General features: G+C 38.0%; 2 protein-coding genes across 4 annotated transcripts in view; one reads left to right on the forward strand and one right to left on the reverse strand.

Moving 5' to 3' along the window:
* tmem167a (transmembrane protein 167A) lies at window positions 1-6,304 on the reverse strand. Of its 2 annotated transcripts, none has more exons than XM_085180511.1 (4): window positions 6,214-6,304; window positions 3,388-3,497; window positions 797-831; window positions 1-678 (listed from the first exon to the last, which is right to left on the reverse strand). In XM_085180511.1, the coding sequence occupies exons 1-4, from the start codon at window positions 6,214-6,216 to the stop codon at window positions 608-610; spliced, it is 219 nt and encodes a 72-aa protein (XP_085036637.1). In that variant the 5' UTR covers window positions 6,217-6,304; the 3' UTR covers window positions 1-607. The 2 variants fall into 2 exon arrangements, with proteins under 2 accessions (XP_085036637.1, XP_085036635.1); XM_085180509.1 differs by lacking the exon at window positions 6,214-6,304 and adding an exon at window positions 4,895-5,482.
* LOC146506926 (DNA repair protein XRCC4-like) overlaps window positions 6,118-16,977 on the forward strand; it is a 23,898-nt gene continuing 13,038 nt past the window's right edge. Inside the window, exons 1-3 of one of the 2 annotated variants that reach the window (XM_085180507.1) lie at window positions 6,318-6,378; window positions 11,916-12,074; window positions 12,862-13,049. In XM_085180507.1, the coding sequence (XP_085036633.1) occupies window positions 11,936-12,074; window positions 12,862-13,049 (327 nt within the window). In that variant the 5' untranslated portion in view covers window positions 6,318-6,378; window positions 11,916-11,935. Of the gene's footprint in view, window positions 6,379-11,915; window positions 12,075-12,861; window positions 13,050-16,977 lie in introns of both variants that reach the window. The other variant, XM_085180508.1, reaches the window with a different exon arrangement.

Here is a 16,977-nt window from a genome sequence, read left to right on the forward strand (position 1 = left end):
TTCCAAAAAAAGGGACTTTAATAAATAGCTGCAAACCAACTGACATTAAAAACATCAGTAGCTCTTTGAGGCAAAAATGTAGGACAACTAGACACCTGAAGAGCTTTAATACCATTTTGTTTGCTGTACCCACCATTTTCAACACAACAAACAGGAAGGTAACAAATATAAGTCAGCATGTAAATCCCTTAACAGATTAAACATTTATTGGGGTCCTCTTTGTGAAGAATTTCAAACAGATTAATCAGCTCCTTATAGTGACAAAAAATGATGGAAAAAAAATCTGTTTGAAATGTTTAGACAAACTGTATCATTTGATCCCACAAATAGCAGATAACAGAAAAGCGGTACACTTGTTCCTCCCAGACACACACACTTAAACGTACAGACCTGGAAGTCTGTGGAGGGTTTCACACAAATGCTATCAGCTAACCCCCTCTTCCATACACGGTCTCTCCGTGACTCAGTACGTGATGTCAGGTCTCTCTTTTTACATTATCTAACTGATAAGCAAAGGAGGTCTTATTGTGCTTCTAGGATCATCCTGTCCATGTCTTCTTGTTTCTCCATTTCTCCAATGTTTCCATTAGTGGGTTTCTTTACATTGCTACTGTAGGAACAGTATACTAAAAGCCATGATGACACAGCAGCAGGCCACCCACGGACTCTTCCGCTCACCTGGAGAAATGAATGCAGTGTTTAGGCTTTGTCATTAAACATTTCTGTATGCATGTATGAAAAACAATATGACAAAGTAAAAAAAAAAAACAACTATATGGGGCAGTCATAGGCTTACCTATTCTGGCACACTTCCAAAAAATCCCTAGAAGCCTAAAAAGTAAAGGAATTACAAAAATTACAAACTGGAACTCTGATATTAAAAGCTCAAAGAGACCTGTGATGACATGTGCACATACAGTAACAGAGGTACTCCACAAAACCCAAGCAGCCATCGGATGTCAAGTTCCATGTGAGGAATTTACAACGTAGAGGGAAAAGACGAACAGCAGGACATCTCATATGGATTGAGCACTGAGGCAAATGAGACATTTTCACTTCTTTTGAGAGCTGAGTGTGTCTCTGCATTTAAAGCAAACTTTTTAAACTTTCATTCTCACCAGATGGTGTCAGCATCCCATTGTAAAAAATTTTCCTCAAAGTTGTCTCTGTATAACAGTTACTTTTTGTACACCTGAAGCTAAGATTTGTTTTTGAGCGTACTGCTATTTTTCTTGGAGATGGTTTTCCCCTTAGATTTTGTGCCTTTCCCTACCACACAAGAATTATATGCGAAATGTGTGGCATCAAATCAACACAAATAATGTCTCATGCCTCAGTCAACAAATCAATCAAGGGGGAAAACTATTAAATCATCCCATATGACATTCTCAGTCTCAAGCGCTTGTCTGAACAGGATGTCCCTCCCTTTTCCAAGCTGTGTGTATATGTGCGTGAAACTGTTTCTGGGATTTGCCAGATTTATTAGAAATGAATTACAGAACTTATACAGCCAAGAATAATGTTGATCCTGAAATTATAAAAATCTGCTTTACTTCTGCTACTTTACTGGCCTTAATAAGCAGCTTCTTATTAGCCGAGTGTTTTTGACAGACAAGCCTTACTTGATAAAAGAACGATTTTAATATGAGCAAAAATACAGGCGTAAATTACTTGACGATGTCAGAACCTTAAAGGATGTTCACTTATCATTGGTGGTGTGTGTCTATCAACAACTGCCATTACTCAGTCTGGACAGAGTAAGACGAGGACTGCAATCCCCTTGCGACTAGGAAAAATCTGGAACTGATTGCGAGTAGTTGTGGTATCCAAGTGGTCACCCCACCGACCTTTTGATTCCAAGTCTATTGCAAAGCTCACCTGGTAGGAGGCAACTTGTTTCCAAACAATCACAGTCTGTAGCAATGAGCAAACTCATCTGTGAAACGTCTTTTTGCAATGGGCTGCTTGACTCAATTGGTCGTCTTAGGGTGTTTTAACACCTGCGCTGTTTAGTCTGTTTAAATTGAGCTCAGGTTCATTTTCCCCCTTGGTAAGATTTGTTTGTGCAGTTGTGAAGACAGTAACCGCACTTGGGTGCCATTCAAAACAACCACACCGAGACCCTTTGGAGGAGGTGGTCTCGGTGCATTTCCAAACAAGCACCAGAGCGGTTTGTTTATGGTGCGAGCGTGATCTGACCCCAAACTGGACCAACCACCAGCTGTATGCTGCAAGTTTGAACTAAAAAACATTAGTTTGCAATGCATTCTTTGTATTCTTAATGTGGGGAGGTTTTATATATGTGCAGATCTGTACGGTCTAGCAACTAGCCAAGAAATCAATGTAAATTCTCAGTTTTCTCACACTGCATCTTCCTCCTATATTTAATTTGTTGCTCCTGCCCCAGACACATCTGGCCAATGAATGGACTGAATATTTTCACAGTTTGCAGTTCGCCTGGAGTTCACTTGGACTTTTCACTGTAAACCAAAACCACGGGGAAAAGCTACAAGTTTACAAACTCATCAACTGATTGGATCAGAGTAAATGAACGATAGTTGTGAAAACGCCCTCAGTTATATTCCTATATAATAGCAAGGTTGCTGATCACCTATGGCAATCTGCAGTTTAATCGCAGACCTGCTGCAACTACATCAGTATTTGTGGAGGAATTTCTGAATTTTTGTTAATGGGTTTTAGGCTAGAATCTGAATCCAAGAAGAAAATATGAATTTATATGTGTGTAGATCACAGATTTGCAATTTACAACTATGTATCACTATTCATTGCTGTATTATCACAGACACAGCATGTAAATAGGCAACTTGATCTCATTTAATTGCAAGCTGACAGCAGACTGACTCTGATTTCAAAGATAATGAGTTTGCAAATTCATGGCATTTGGTCGCAATAACTTTTGTCTCCAGCCACAGTTTTCCTGTTTTTACCAGCAGAAACATTGTAAGTGACTGCTGTGTAGATATACTTCAGCAAGCACTGATTAAACTTGCAGAATCATTAGATTTGAATTTTCATTGTTCTACACTGCTCCAAGGCTCCATTTTAACTGTTGTCATATGCATGTGAATTTCTCCATCTATTCTGAAAGCATTAGACTGAAATTTACTGTTTTAACCTTACCTTTAATTTATTGTAAGATGATCTATAATGTTATAGAATCACAATAATATACTTTACATACAGATTACCATCCTGAATTATTACATAGTGAAATGAAGAGTGATCAAGCAATTTGCCATTATTGCTGATAATAAACTTAGAAAAGATGAATGATTTAGTCATTTTGATCATTTATACTGCTCAAAAAGACAAAGTTGGGAAGCCAATTAATCATGTCAGTGGCAATTTTTAAGTAGCCCATCTTACCCGGTCTTATTCTTGTCCAGCAGGCTGGGGGCCATTGCTCTGATGTAGGCACAGGTACAGATCAGGAGGAGAATCACAGTTAGCAGTGACTGGAAGTTGAAAATGGCTGACTGCAAGATGAAAGAGAATGATACATTTAGTACAGACATAATACAATATGTCATAAAATTTAAAAAAAAGTGAACTCGTGACAGTTTTCTGTAATACTGATCTTCAGCTACGTGCAGAGAAGATAGCTGTTGTGCCAGCTGTTCACTTTGGTGCTGACTGACTGTGCAGAACGCTTCAGAGTTATTATATTGTCAAAAACTCAACTTAAAATCTGTTTTTTCATAATCTCCTATTCAGAATTACACAGTGAAAGTGCATATGGAGACTTACTTACAAAATCAACTACGTGCCATAAAGGTATTATGACCTCCCTCACAATCAATATCTTATACAGTACTCTGATTTGCCAAAATGAAGACCAAAGTCCAAATGGACTCAGTTGGTCCTTATCATCAAAAGGTGTAACACTTAAGATTTTCCCTTGGAAACTGTTTTAGACATTACAAAGATGAATAACAAAACTAGAAACAGACATGCCACTTATGAGAATAATTAACTGTTGCATTAAAGCAATAGCTACTACAGTGTTCTACCACACATATAGATCGAACAGTCAGTGAATATACCGAGCCCACAGTCCAACATAAATGGGGAGAAAACAGCTTCCCAGAGACTGTATTTTTCTCACACACAACCTGTGAGCCAACCCACTTCTTCTTGCTGATCACACTTTTTGTCAAACATGTTGAAGAATTGGCAGTCAATACATGAAACCTTGTAGACCACACAGACAGTGCTATGGACAGCTGTGGACACCAGGGACACATGAGTGCTCTTATCCTACCATTTTTTTGTCTGCTTGGAGGGAACATTTACAGTTGGTGCACTTGTAGACATAGTTGAAAAATCCACACTGTCACAACGTTTTGAAAGGCACTCAGATATCTGCACAGATCGTTGCACCGATGTAAGAATTGAAAGACGGTCGAGTTATGAATCAAATTTAGTTTCAGATACTAAGTGATTTTATTTGCTACTGCAAAAGAGCCTTTAGCCTTCTACAGAACACTGTACCATTAAAGCAACAATTTAAGCAATTAAATAAAAAACATTAATTTACTACTCCGGAGTACAGGTTAATTTGTAGTGCATTCAGTGGATGTTGGAATAACTGTAAAGACTAGAACACAACTGGGAAAATGATAAGAGCAACACTTCAAAAAGTCAACAAAAATTCTAATGCATGGCTTGGTGAGTTGGGTTGAGTTGAGAAGAAACATGGTGGACAAATGTTTAATGTTACTATTTTTGTAGTAGCTTGTAAACATTAGTTATTGTACTTGGAGATTGGCCTAGATAGATTAGAAAGGTTAACTAGTGGAAGCAAGCCTGATTATTTTTCCCTGGAAAAAAAAAGCAAGGTCGATCAATATTTATGTATTTGATCATAACTCACCAGTAAACTGCAACTCATTTATTTTGTAGCACCTGTGCTGTTTCCACGTTCTGACAGAAAAGCAAATGTCCACATCCTAATCTAAGAAACACAGTGTTTTGGAATTGAATCTGGTTTATTAAACACCCACACAGTAATTATCCAGTAATCTTCACCTTATATATCGCCAGTAATTTTGATCTTTGTATTCAACCATTTGAAATAACTTTATCTACCACTGAGTTACAAGAGAACAACGGCTCACTCTTTTGTTCAGTTGGTGCTAACCAGCTAGTCCAAGCCTTTCATATTAGCTAAGCATATTAGATTGGTAGTGCAGCTGCAAGAATCAAGACCGGAATTTGCGTTCATCTGCAGGATGAGAAACTAAATGGAAAAACTGCTGATCATATTGGCCAGTCTTTCGCAATGTGAATGGCAATATTTACCATGTGCACCTCATTTTACAATGCATGTGCACTTATGATCAAATCAAATGTAAATCTAAAGGAAGGACTTTGTTATTAATTTATAACTGTCTTAATCTTATGGCACTCCAAAGCAACCAAGGGACTCTGCAAGCGACAAGGGACTCTGAGCATGATGAGTTTACAAGTACATAAAGTCTATACCTTAAAGTAATTTCCAGATTATGAACTGCTTCTATTGCTGAATTTATAATATCCCTCAATAGCTCAAACTGTAATGTTGTTACAGAAAATAAGCATAATTTTACAACGACTTTTAAAAATGAAATGTTATATAATTAACCACGTTCCCTGTTTCTGTTGGTTCATCATTTCATCATTATTCATCATTTATTTGGTGTAAACAGGCCTTCTTAATAAACGCTCGTCTTTAAAATTCTACTTTATGGAAACCTTGTGGAAATAATTAATTTCATTGGTTACATATTCATTTATGAGTATTAATTCGAAATACCCACGCACGCAGGCAGTAGTCCCTGCTCCTTGTCTAGCTACGTGGCATACGCCTCAAAACACTACGATGCTGGCACTCGTCGTATTTAAAAAATCAGAGATAACTTGACTTTTCTAGCAAACGACTCCCAATTACACCTCAGTGCGCGCACTCGATGAAATAAAAGTATAATAGCATGAACGGAAACGTGACATTGTGGCTAGATTTGCTAAACTTTTAGCCTAACTCAGCTAACCACTAGTAGCTCGGTAGTTTAACATTTACTGTATGTTCTACAAGCACAAGCTGCCGTCACAGTTTATCGCTGATACAGGTCATATCTCCAATACTTGCGATAAATAACGCTTAAACGTCGCCGCAAAAGATCAAAAAGATCTGCTTTATCAAAACAAACTTACCATTTTTGTTAATGGGAATCAAAGCCACATCACACTTCCGCCTCCCTGGAACTTACGTAACGAAAGCGAAGCACGGTTTGCGTGACGTAAGGACGCACTGCGCTGTCGCTGATTGGCTCAAAGCACAAGAGTTGAAGGTTGAAACTACTGTCGAAGCTGTCAAGAGTGAGTGCTCCAATGATATCAGTTTCATAAAATAATTGCTTCATTTTTACATCGCAGTTGTTGGTACACATAGTGCTAAGTTCTCGGAGAAGAATTTGTACTTAATTTGTAAAAACTAGAGGAGAATTCGAGTCGTCTATAACACGCTAATAACTCGGCGCCTTGCCATAGCGCCTATGTCACTATGCTTTGTTCTATAATAATGCACACATAAAGTTATTTGAAGTCTAAGACGTCTGCACCTGCAGAGCCAGCTGCAGCTAATGATAAAATCTATTCTGAATATATAAAGAAAAAATAGAAATGAACATTTGCATTAGAGAGTAATTGGTACTCCCGAGACTATCATGACATCAAAATTGTGTCGTTATTTATACATATTTAGATATTATACCCTCAAACTTGAGTACTAGCTTGAAAATACTTGAGAGTTGTTCAAGTCTGACAGTAGTGTAGACTGTCTACAGACAAATGTGTTAAAACTATACTTTGCTAATTGGTATCATTAGTGGTGTGCTTGTCTTTTTTTTTAAAGTTTAATGTGCAAAAATGACATTATATAGCTCATATTTCTCTCTTGGTGATGTAAGAGAGAAATTTTTGTGGTCCACTTTTCTCTCAAGGTTTTCACAATGATGTTCCCTCCCTCTCTAACCAGCCATGGCAGCATCTTAATTGCATTCAAACAGTGTTTCATAAATTTCCCCCCAGACATTTCCCTCCTCAGCACTCCTAGAAATTAGAAGAATAAATTTGTTTGCTCATTGTGTTAGACTGGTAATTATTTGCTGTTTAAGACAATGTCTGCCTTCAGATGTGTTCCTAAGACAAAGAGATGGGCCGGGCTTACATGTAGGCTTACATTCCTCTTAATGTGGTCAAATTTATTTTCCTTTTATATAGTTTACAGTGATCCATTTTGGCTACAGTACAATACATGCACATTTGATTACTGAAGTTAAATCAAGACTTGGTGTGGCCTTCTGTTTGTGAGATCTAAAATCAGGCCATATTTACATTTGCAAGAGTGAAACAGTCCTCAAGCTTTATTTTTTTAAAGATGTTTTTGACTTTTGGTTATTTTGAAAAGGGATACTGGAAGTGTTACAGCAAGCTGACATCAGCGTGCTTGATGTCTTCTCTGACCTGATTTGGCTAATTTCACCAGAATACAAAATACCTTTCTTTTGCAAACCACTTTTGTTGAGGTTTCTGTTATAAAACAAGTGGTTTACTGTAATAGTACTTATTTTTTCTATAACCATATTATTAAGTTAGCAGAAAATGAACAAAAGAAAATTTGAAAAACTCCACTGCATGCGTTTTCTGTGATAATGGAGGCTGGCTTGCTTGAACATATAATGTCTGCCTGCAGTAGTGGTTTCTGTTATGAAGGATCTGTCATGCCTTCATTATTCTTCCCATAGTTTTAGTGTCATCAAAACCAGCAGTAAGAGCACAGTTCTTAGTCCAGGTTCTTTCAAGTGAGTATGTTCACTTGAAAGAGAAGTAAATGCATTAACATCCATTATGGTCCTAGTCACTATTCTTTAATGGATCTGTGATTTTTTTTAGTTTCTTTTGTCTCTTCATTTTATCTTGAAGTGGCTGATTGATGTAGAAATCAGGGCTCCATTGGGACCATACCTTTTGTTGCAGGACTTTTTTTAAATTCTTGTTAGTGAAGAAATAGTTGTTCTTTATGATTCTTTGGGGTTTAGGGTTATTTTCACAGTGCAAAATGAATTAGAGATCAGTAGAGTTTGGGCTGTTGGTATAGGGAAACTATTGTACAGTATGGAATATAAGTGGTACTTACCGGACACACTGCCATACACTATTTTCCCAATACTTTACTCACGATATACTATTGCGATTTTTTACATTTTGTGATATGCAGTATTATAATAACATATATTGCAATCCCCTTTTTAAAACTGCTAATTATGTACTCATCTGTTTTATCTAATAAGATAAAGTTATTAGTTCAGTTATTTTTCAGCTGCAAAATGAGACACTGTCACTGCCATAAGACAGACGCAGTCTGCTATCAGTCTGCGGTTGAATGGAGTCAAGTTGGCAATTGCATGCAATGTGTTTCTGATAATACAGCAACTAGATGCGATAAGTTGTCAAAAATCACAAATCTGTTGCTGTCTATATAGACAGAAATTTGCATTTAGCTATTACATTTGCACTCAGTAACCTTCCTGTGTTACAGGAATATAACCAGAATACAACCAGCTGGCAGCCAGTTGAGTTGAGTCCCCTCTGAGTTGTGCTTCGTGACAAAAATTCATTCAAACTTATGGCAATCTGTCTGCATTTATAAATTAGACAGCAATAATTTGCAAACCTTCAACAATCTCTCTGAGAGTGATTGTAGTCGGTCCAAGTCAGACTGCGACTGCAGGTTTGCCTCGTATCAGGCAATAGGAGTACTGTAGGTACTCATTATTTTGTGACCAATCTCAGCTTATTTTCCTACCCAGTGGTGAAAAGAAAGCTTTGCATCTATAATCTATAATAAAGTTCGGAATACATTTCTGCATGTACGTGAAGGCGTGTCATGTTGTGCAACATGTCCTACTTTTTTGTTGCTTCCCATTACCACTGCATCACATTTTCCCCTTCACACAGCAATAATATATGTTCGAAGCATCTTGGTAAATTACAGTACTTTTTAAAACCCTGGTTCTACTGCAGAGGCATCTATCAGCTAGCTTATGGGGACATTTCACAAAGTCTGCCTCTGACATGATCAGGGTGTAGCCCACTTCAGACAGATGTTTTAGTTTTAAGGCCGTGATTTACTATAGTAAATATTATATTTTCTGTAACTGTGCCCAGTGGCTGAAGCCAATACCTGGAAAGAATAACGAACAAAAGGCCCCAGCCCCACTTACTGTTGTTTAGGGCAGCATTGCTTTAATCCCTAACTGGTCATAAAAGCAGTGGATTTGCCAAAGAGTTGTCCTTTTCGTCTTGAGCCTATTGTGTTGGAGAAAACAGGAGAATAAGTCCAGTGAAAGTACAGTGAGAGGATGGGTCTAATTGTCAAGGCTCACAAAGGAGAGAGTCAGCTCTCTTGGCTTTTTCTTTACTCCTTATGAACTCCTTGTTTAAGGCACAAGATGCATAATTACAGGCCCTCTTTGTGACTCATTGGCCTGGTACTTCCTCTAAACAGAATTAAGTCTTGCTGTATGCGAATGAGACAATCCAGAAGAAATGACAATGAAAAGGTTGAGCAAAAAATTACAGAAGGAGTAGAAAAAGAACGTAAAAGCTACGTGTCGAATCTCTAGGGTAGTTTTAGTTGATGATTTAAGCAATTCAGATGATTGCCTCTGCTGGCTGTGTTACTAAACAGATGCTAACAGTGAGAAATCAGTATTGGCTTTGATGATTCTGAGTAGCTCTCCATTCCTCACAGACAGTGCTGTTTATTTAATTGAAGTCCTTCTGTCATTACCACAGGGTCACCGTCCCTGAACAACAGATGTTACAGTAACTAATGAGTAGCCGGGCTCACTTTATGAGGTTAAAGTTGATGCCTTCACCTCCCTAGTCTTGGTTGGCCCCTTTGCCTAACCGCACCCCTTCGTAAGGCACAAAGGGTCAACTTTAATCTTTTTGCACAGTTCTTTGTGCATGCATGTGTGTTTGTGTGTGTGAATAGGGTGTGTGCGTACCCCTGCGCAGAGCATGTCTCATTTTGAATAACCTTGACCACCTGCTCTGTCAGCATATGTGGTGGGGGATACATGTCACATCATAACTAAAAGCACAATGTCCAAAGGCACTCATTTTCATTTTTTCAGACATGTTCAGCTTGGCTAACTGCCAATTAAGCTGTCTTGCTTTTTTCTCCGTCTCCACTCACTTTGCCCTGTATTTAAGCAGGGAAACTGTCCAACTCACCTCTCACTCGATGTGGAAGCAGTAATCATATGTTCTGACCTAGATATGCATAATCAAGTAAAAGTTTACTAGCAATCAAAGACACCCCCACCCCCTTTTTTAGAGTTAATTACATTAAAGTTATTGTAATCGTTAGACCAACTTTTTCACAACTAATAACAGGCTGTTTCTAGCATTAATAGGATAGTTTAAGCTCCCATTAAGAAATACAGAACTGTGCAAAAGCGTCCCTTATTTCATATTGTGCTTAGAAAGTGGGAAATGGATGTAGTGATTTATTGAAACATTAGCAAACATGCATGAATTACAGCGTAAAAAGCAAAAACAACTATAACAAGCTTAAAAGTAACTCTGGTACGACCAAAATCGGACTTTTCTGCATCCATAATTACATCCATTTTGTCAAGATCTCCAACACTATTGGCTGAAATGACCCAAACCGTGAAAGACTGTGTTTTACTGATGGATATAGACACTCACTGCTGTACCTCTTTCCTGACCTCCTTTGTACAAACTGATGATGATTTGAACCAAAATTTTAAATTTTTACATCATTGTTTATAAGACCTTTTGCCACTGATTTTCAGTCCAGTTCTTGTGTAATTTGTCATATCTCAGCATTTTCTCACTGTTTCCCTTCCTTAAGTATAACTTCTTGAAAGCTGTCCTTGAGACTTGAGGCCGTTTCAATAGTAGATGGATCAAGTGAAGGGCCAGATGCATCTCTTTGCTGATTTTTTCCCCCTATTTTTTATGGACATGACTTTCAGATAGAGCTTTTTTCCCCATATAGCTCTTTGGGAATCACTTTTTTTTCTGGTATAAAAAATATTATTTTATGCCTGTCGTCTTTGACATTTTCTGTAAATTCATCTAAATAAGTGCGGATGTATTATGAGTTTTGCAACAGATTACGAGTTACAAAATGCCCAAACATGCAATTTAAAATCACTTCTTTCCTAACTTGCATATTATGTGTAGAGTTGGCATATAAAGACTGGACTGAAAATGAGTGAAAAAGCAGCCAATGTCAAAATAAAAAATAAAAAAAAGACTTTGAAAGATCTTCTGAAAGCCTGTGAGAACTACTGCTCAAGATCACTTTGAAAATGTGGGTCTGGGTCCTTGGAAGCAAAATGTAAAAAAATGAGGGCTGGCTGGATGCATTTGCACGCTACTGTATAAATTTGATAATGTACTAATTGTATAAAACCAATGAAACAACTGGTTTGTTTCAGTAATATTCCTCTATTTATCTTTAACAGCATGTAATTACTTTTCTGGTGGTTTCAAGGCAGACACAAAAACCTGCCAAAACATGTTAATCTCCGTGTGGTCCCACTGACTCAGAGAGACCCCCACTGAAGGCATACACAGGAATGTTTTTTTATTACCAAATCCAAGCAGTGAAACAATGAACCACATTGATACAAAGGGAAGATTAACACAATCTTACACCACGAAAACAGATTGATTAGAGCACTGTCTTCGAAGGAGGTCTCAAAACTAACAAACCTGCAAAATGTTCTAAACACTCATGGAAATTGTTGCCGGAAAATTGCATTTTAATGTCTTCTTGTTTAGAGTGTCTGAATTTCTGTGAATTTCTGCAGGTCTCGGATATGTGAGAAACATGAGCGGTGCAGTTCGTCAGATTAGACTAAGTGATGATCCAGATACTCCGTACTTCCTGCGAGTGGACTGGGCCATAGACCTGGGTGCTGGTTTCACATTAGCTCTTACTAATGGCAGCTCAGCATGGATTGGAGAAGGTAAATATTTGAGATGTAAGAAGAATAGTTTAGAATAGATGGAAATTACCTTAAATTTAGGCTTATGTGTAATAGAAAGACTTTCATTTTTTTCTAATTACCTAGTCTGAGTGGTTAGCAGGGCTGCTATTCATCAGGCAACCATTCATCCAAGCTGTCTAGGCACCTGGCCGACCCCCTTATCATATTATCATAGTGTTATAACTGTTGGTCTTTTAACAAGAGGGACAGACGTGACCTCGTTTCATCATCCTTCTTCACTCCTACGCTGCAGCTTACAGGTGTATAAAGCAGATTAAAATCTACAAGGCTTGTCTTTGTATATAGTAAGCCACTAGTGAGTGTCTGTGTGTGCCTGTGTGTGTCTGTACATGAATGCCCATACTCTGGAAGGACATCTGGAACATAACTGCTCTCTAGTTTTCCATTGCTGTCCATCTGGAGAGTTGACAGGTGGAGATGAGTTTGTGACAGCTACGTGCAGGCTTCTAGCTCGTCAGTATTTCTCTGTTTCATGTGCTAATTGGGACTTTCAAGCCAACGTTAGCAGCTGTGCAGCAGCTGATGACAGTCCCCTTGGTTTCTCTGCATTCTTCCTTTCAAATCCGCTTTCACGTGCATTCATGGGTTACTACATAATAAATGTTTACACTTCTTGTTCTGTAATCTGCTCCTTCCCCTCTGTCCACTTTCTGTCAGGTGTACAGCTTTGAAAATAATTTTTAAAAATGAGAAAAATGCCTTTTAAAAGACAATAAGATGTTTGAGCAATGCTTTTTTTTGTCAGTTTCAGAGGATGATATGACAAGGGAAGCCAATGACATAGGAGTCCCAAGAGAGAGATATGTTGAGGATCTTCTTCAAGCCCTAACAAAAAGTGGAGGAGGAGGAAGCGAAGACAAGGAGATGTATACCTTTGGCCTCTCTCCTGATCGCCGTTGTCTCTTGTATGAGAAGACTTGTAATGATATTTCGGTAAGCAAAGGTTTTGTGTGGATTTGTACAGTGTTTGCTACAATAATCATTCATTATGTTTAGCATTTTATGGTGCAAAGTGCTAAACATAGAAAATGAGTACGTAACCAGGTTAGAGATAAATCAGGATAAGGTTTTTGTAAAAAGTATGTATTAAAGACACAAAAGCTATATCCATCTTTTACACTGACTATGGTCTGGAAATCTTGGAATCAATATATCTTTCATAGTGAGGCAGGAAGTAAATGCTTAACTTGAGCAAGTGCCGCACTAAACTGCCCTTCGTTCTGTGAAAGCAAGTAAAAAGAGAGCTTGTTTTGAATGACAGCTGATGAGATGTCAGTCTTTTATGTAGTCGTCCTAACACGGGGATAAATATTTTAATGCAGGGTTGTTTTCAGCCTAAATGTCCTTAACAAATGAAGAGAAAATGCTGCTGTTTCATACATTGAATGGATGTGGCACAAGTGTAAAAAGTGCAGCAGTTGTAATTTTCCTTGCCTGTAGCTTTGAAGCAGAGGCCTCAGTGATGGGGCTCAACGATAGACCCCAATCTTATGGATGAGTGGCACAATGTGTACTGAGTAAAACATGATGTATTATCAGTACTCCATCTTCCACAGCATCATGTACTCCCCTCTTGTCACTGTTCCCTGAGGACATCTAACAACACACAACAAAATCGAAAGGAAGTCTTCTTGATTTTCCTTTTTTTCCTTTCTTTTTGGTTTTTACAAGGGACCATTGAAAAGATAAGGTTTATAGTTTCCCCACATTAAAGGAGAATTAGAAAGGCTTGGTGGCCTTCAGGCTACAGACAGGAAGTATTCAGTGCAGTTTGTTACCAGTCATCCAAAGGTAGTGTTATTAGTTAGTGGTCTAATGGCTGTAGCTGGAAAATGAGAAAAAGGCTTCTCACTAAAGGTTTGTTACAAGGAAAGATAATTATGGGTCACACTGTTGCAATGTTAAATTTATGCAACAGTCACTGACGAATACTGAAAAAGTTTAGAAACACATGTTGTATGCTCTGCTCAGGCAGGCAGGAATGACACGCTTGATGAAGCACAGGCCATGGCGGTTGATTTTGATGTTATTTTTTTCAAACTGTGAGATTCTGCCTCTGAGGAGGAGGTTACTTTGGGATCTTGTAATGCTGTGCTGGCAAAGGAAGAACCCCAGGAGGTTAGGAACACTGTAGTAACCATAAAACCCAGATTTATGGAGAGGGCCATCCTCATCCAGCCATTTTAAAAGACAGTTGATTAGACCCTCTTTCTTTCTTCAGATCCTCTTGGCTTTCTTTATCTCTACTATTGTGGACAACAGGGCCTTTGCATGCATGTGTCCATGTCCAAACATGTGCAGACATACTGTTGGTTAAAAAAAAAAAGGCTCTGAGGCCATCAGCCTTTGCATACCACACTTGACAAAGCTGTTGAGCAAGTCGTCGCAGACACAGAAATACACATGTAGCTCAGTTTTAAAATCAAAAAGCAAAACATAATTAACAATGTCTTGCTTATTATTATTGTTGATGTAGTAAGGATACTAGGTCCTACAATAACCTTTCACCTCTTCAAGAAACTTAAAGAAGTCAAGTCGCTTTTCTTTACCATGACCTGGATGACTGAGAACATACACATCCTACAGTACATTACTGATGTTAACAGTAATTTACACATACTTTAAGATGCCTTGATTATTGTAACACCTTATGCTCTCCATTAAAAATGCCTCATTACACTTCATTAAGTCACCACCTGTTTTCAAACATGATCTTTTGGGTAAATCAGGTTGGGACATTGTTTAGAGATGGAGGTGAGGGAGCTGCTGTGTGTGATCTACATCAGACATTTGCGTTCCTACATGTACCTGCGTCTGTAGAGAAAAATTCAGTGCTGGATTGCAGCTGTGAAAATGGCTACTGGAATTAATTCATGCAGGATTCTTGCAGGACCACAGAAAATGATTGGCAGTTGCCTAAAATTGCGCAGTCCTCTGTATACTTCAAAAAAATTATTATCAATTCTCCATGATTGCAGTTATCTTCACAATGTGCAGAATGTGTGTGGTAGAAGAAAACCCATCATGACCAAATTTTATATAACGTGCAAATTCCCATTATTCTTACGCCTTCTATTCATGGTATTTTTTCCTAATCTGCCTTCGTACTGCCCCCATTATTTATATGTCAGAGGTTAGAAAGTTTAACATATTTCTCGCGGATAATTTGAGGGTGCAAGAAGGTGGAGACTCAACACGTGGTAGACTTGACATGACGTTAATATTTTATGATTATGACCTCAGACGATGTAATGATGAATACAGTCGGCTGTTTCATGTTAAACTACAGCTAAGCAGGTGTTTTACACACATAAGTTAGACATAATCTCCTCCTTAATGTCTGTTTAAGTACACATCTGTCAAAAATCCAGCACTGAACTCTAACTTAAGTCCTCTGCAAAATGTGTTAAATCCACAAACCTAAGATTTTGGATAGGTCGCTTGTTAATTTACTGTCATACTGTCATCTAAGAGTGTGGTTTTTTACTATTTTAGTGTATTTTTTACCTGCCTCAGTCAGCTGCATTTCTGTGCTACAGTAAGTTGTTTCCATTTTTATTAGATTGGTCTCTTCATAGCTTCTATTTTATATAATAAGAAACTACATTTTTTAACAACTTCATTTAAAAGTGATGATAAAAAGTAAAAGTAATGATTCTCCACGCAAAGAAATTTTCTCACGCTAAGCTTGTACATGCAGTGAAAGTTTACAAATAGGAGTGTGTGTTACATGTACTAGTAGTGGTAGTGTAGTAGGTTTTAATTCAATTCCATTTCAAGAGACAGGATAGAATATACACTGGGGAAGAGAGCCAGAGATTAATAATAACTAATGGTTAAATGCAAAATGGTGCATAAACACGTAGTGAACAAAAAGAGGTGTGTGAAGAAGAAGCGCTCAGTGTATCATGGGAAGCCCCCAGCAAGCTGCAACACGACTAAGGGAGAATTCAGGGTCCCTCAATCCAGCCCTAACCACATGCTTTATCAAAAAGGAAAGTTTGCAACCTAATCTTGAAGTAGAGAGGCTTCTTGAAGGAAATGCAAAGCTTTTCTTTGGATGTTGGCTGCTTTTTGTTCTGTTCTCTGCCGACATGATGTCACACTGATTCAATAATTTTGAGGTCCAGGCTCTGGGGAGGCCAATCAATTACCGATGGTCCTCCACTGTGGCAGTGTGTTTGGGATCATTCTCATGCTGGAAAAATGAAGCTGTTGCTAATCAGGTGGTTTACAGATGTTATTGCGCAGTAAATCAAAATCTCACAGTATTTTTCAGTGTTCCTCAACACCACTGCACTGGCTGAAATGTTGCCCCAAACCATGACAGAGCCTCCAACATGTTTTGCAGATGGCTGTGGACACTCACTGTTGTACCTCTCTCATGATCTCCTCTTCATATATTGGCATTTTGGCAATTGGCAAATGCATCTTTCAGGCCCTGTGTCAGATCTCCACTGGATATTTTTTAAAATGATTCTTAAGGACATGAATTTCCAATACTTCTAATCTGCTCTAGATAGTTTTTTAGGCCTGCTGCTTCTTCTTCAGACATAGCTGTAAGCTTCTCAATGACAAAAGATACATAATAATAAAACAAATACTAAAAATCTTTGAACATAAAGCCAAAGACAACTTAAGGCAAGCACACAAAAAGCTGTGTAAAAATTGCTAATGAATGGCTGATTAACTATGGAAGAATTACTATGGTTAACTTGTTATCTTTTTTTTTTTATCTATGAAGCTTTCACTTTTGGTCATTTACAGGATCTTCTTTCTAATTTGGAATTCAGATTTTCATTCCAAGTACCCATCTCTTAGAAAATGATCATGCACATGATTTGCTGACAATTTTAATTTG

Source organism: Neolamprologus multifasciatus, chromosome 12 (assembly GCF_963576455.1).
Source record: "Neolamprologus multifasciatus chromosome 12, fNeoMul1.2, whole genome shotgun sequence".
Taxonomy (NCBI): Eukaryota; Metazoa; Chordata; class Actinopteri; order Cichliformes; family Cichlidae; genus Neolamprologus; species Neolamprologus multifasciatus.

Bases quoted from the DNA above. Each gene is read 5' to 3' on its own strand.
- tmem167a (XM_085180509.1), bottom strand. The intron at 832-3,387 runs GTAAGATGGGCT...TTTACTTTTTAG, and splicing joins CTGGACAAGAATAAGACCGG to GCTTCTAGGGATTTTTTGGA. The intron at 679-796 runs GTAAGCCTATGA...TCATTTCTCCAG, and splicing joins TTGGAAGTGTGCCAGAATAG to GTGAGCGGAAGAGTCCGTGG.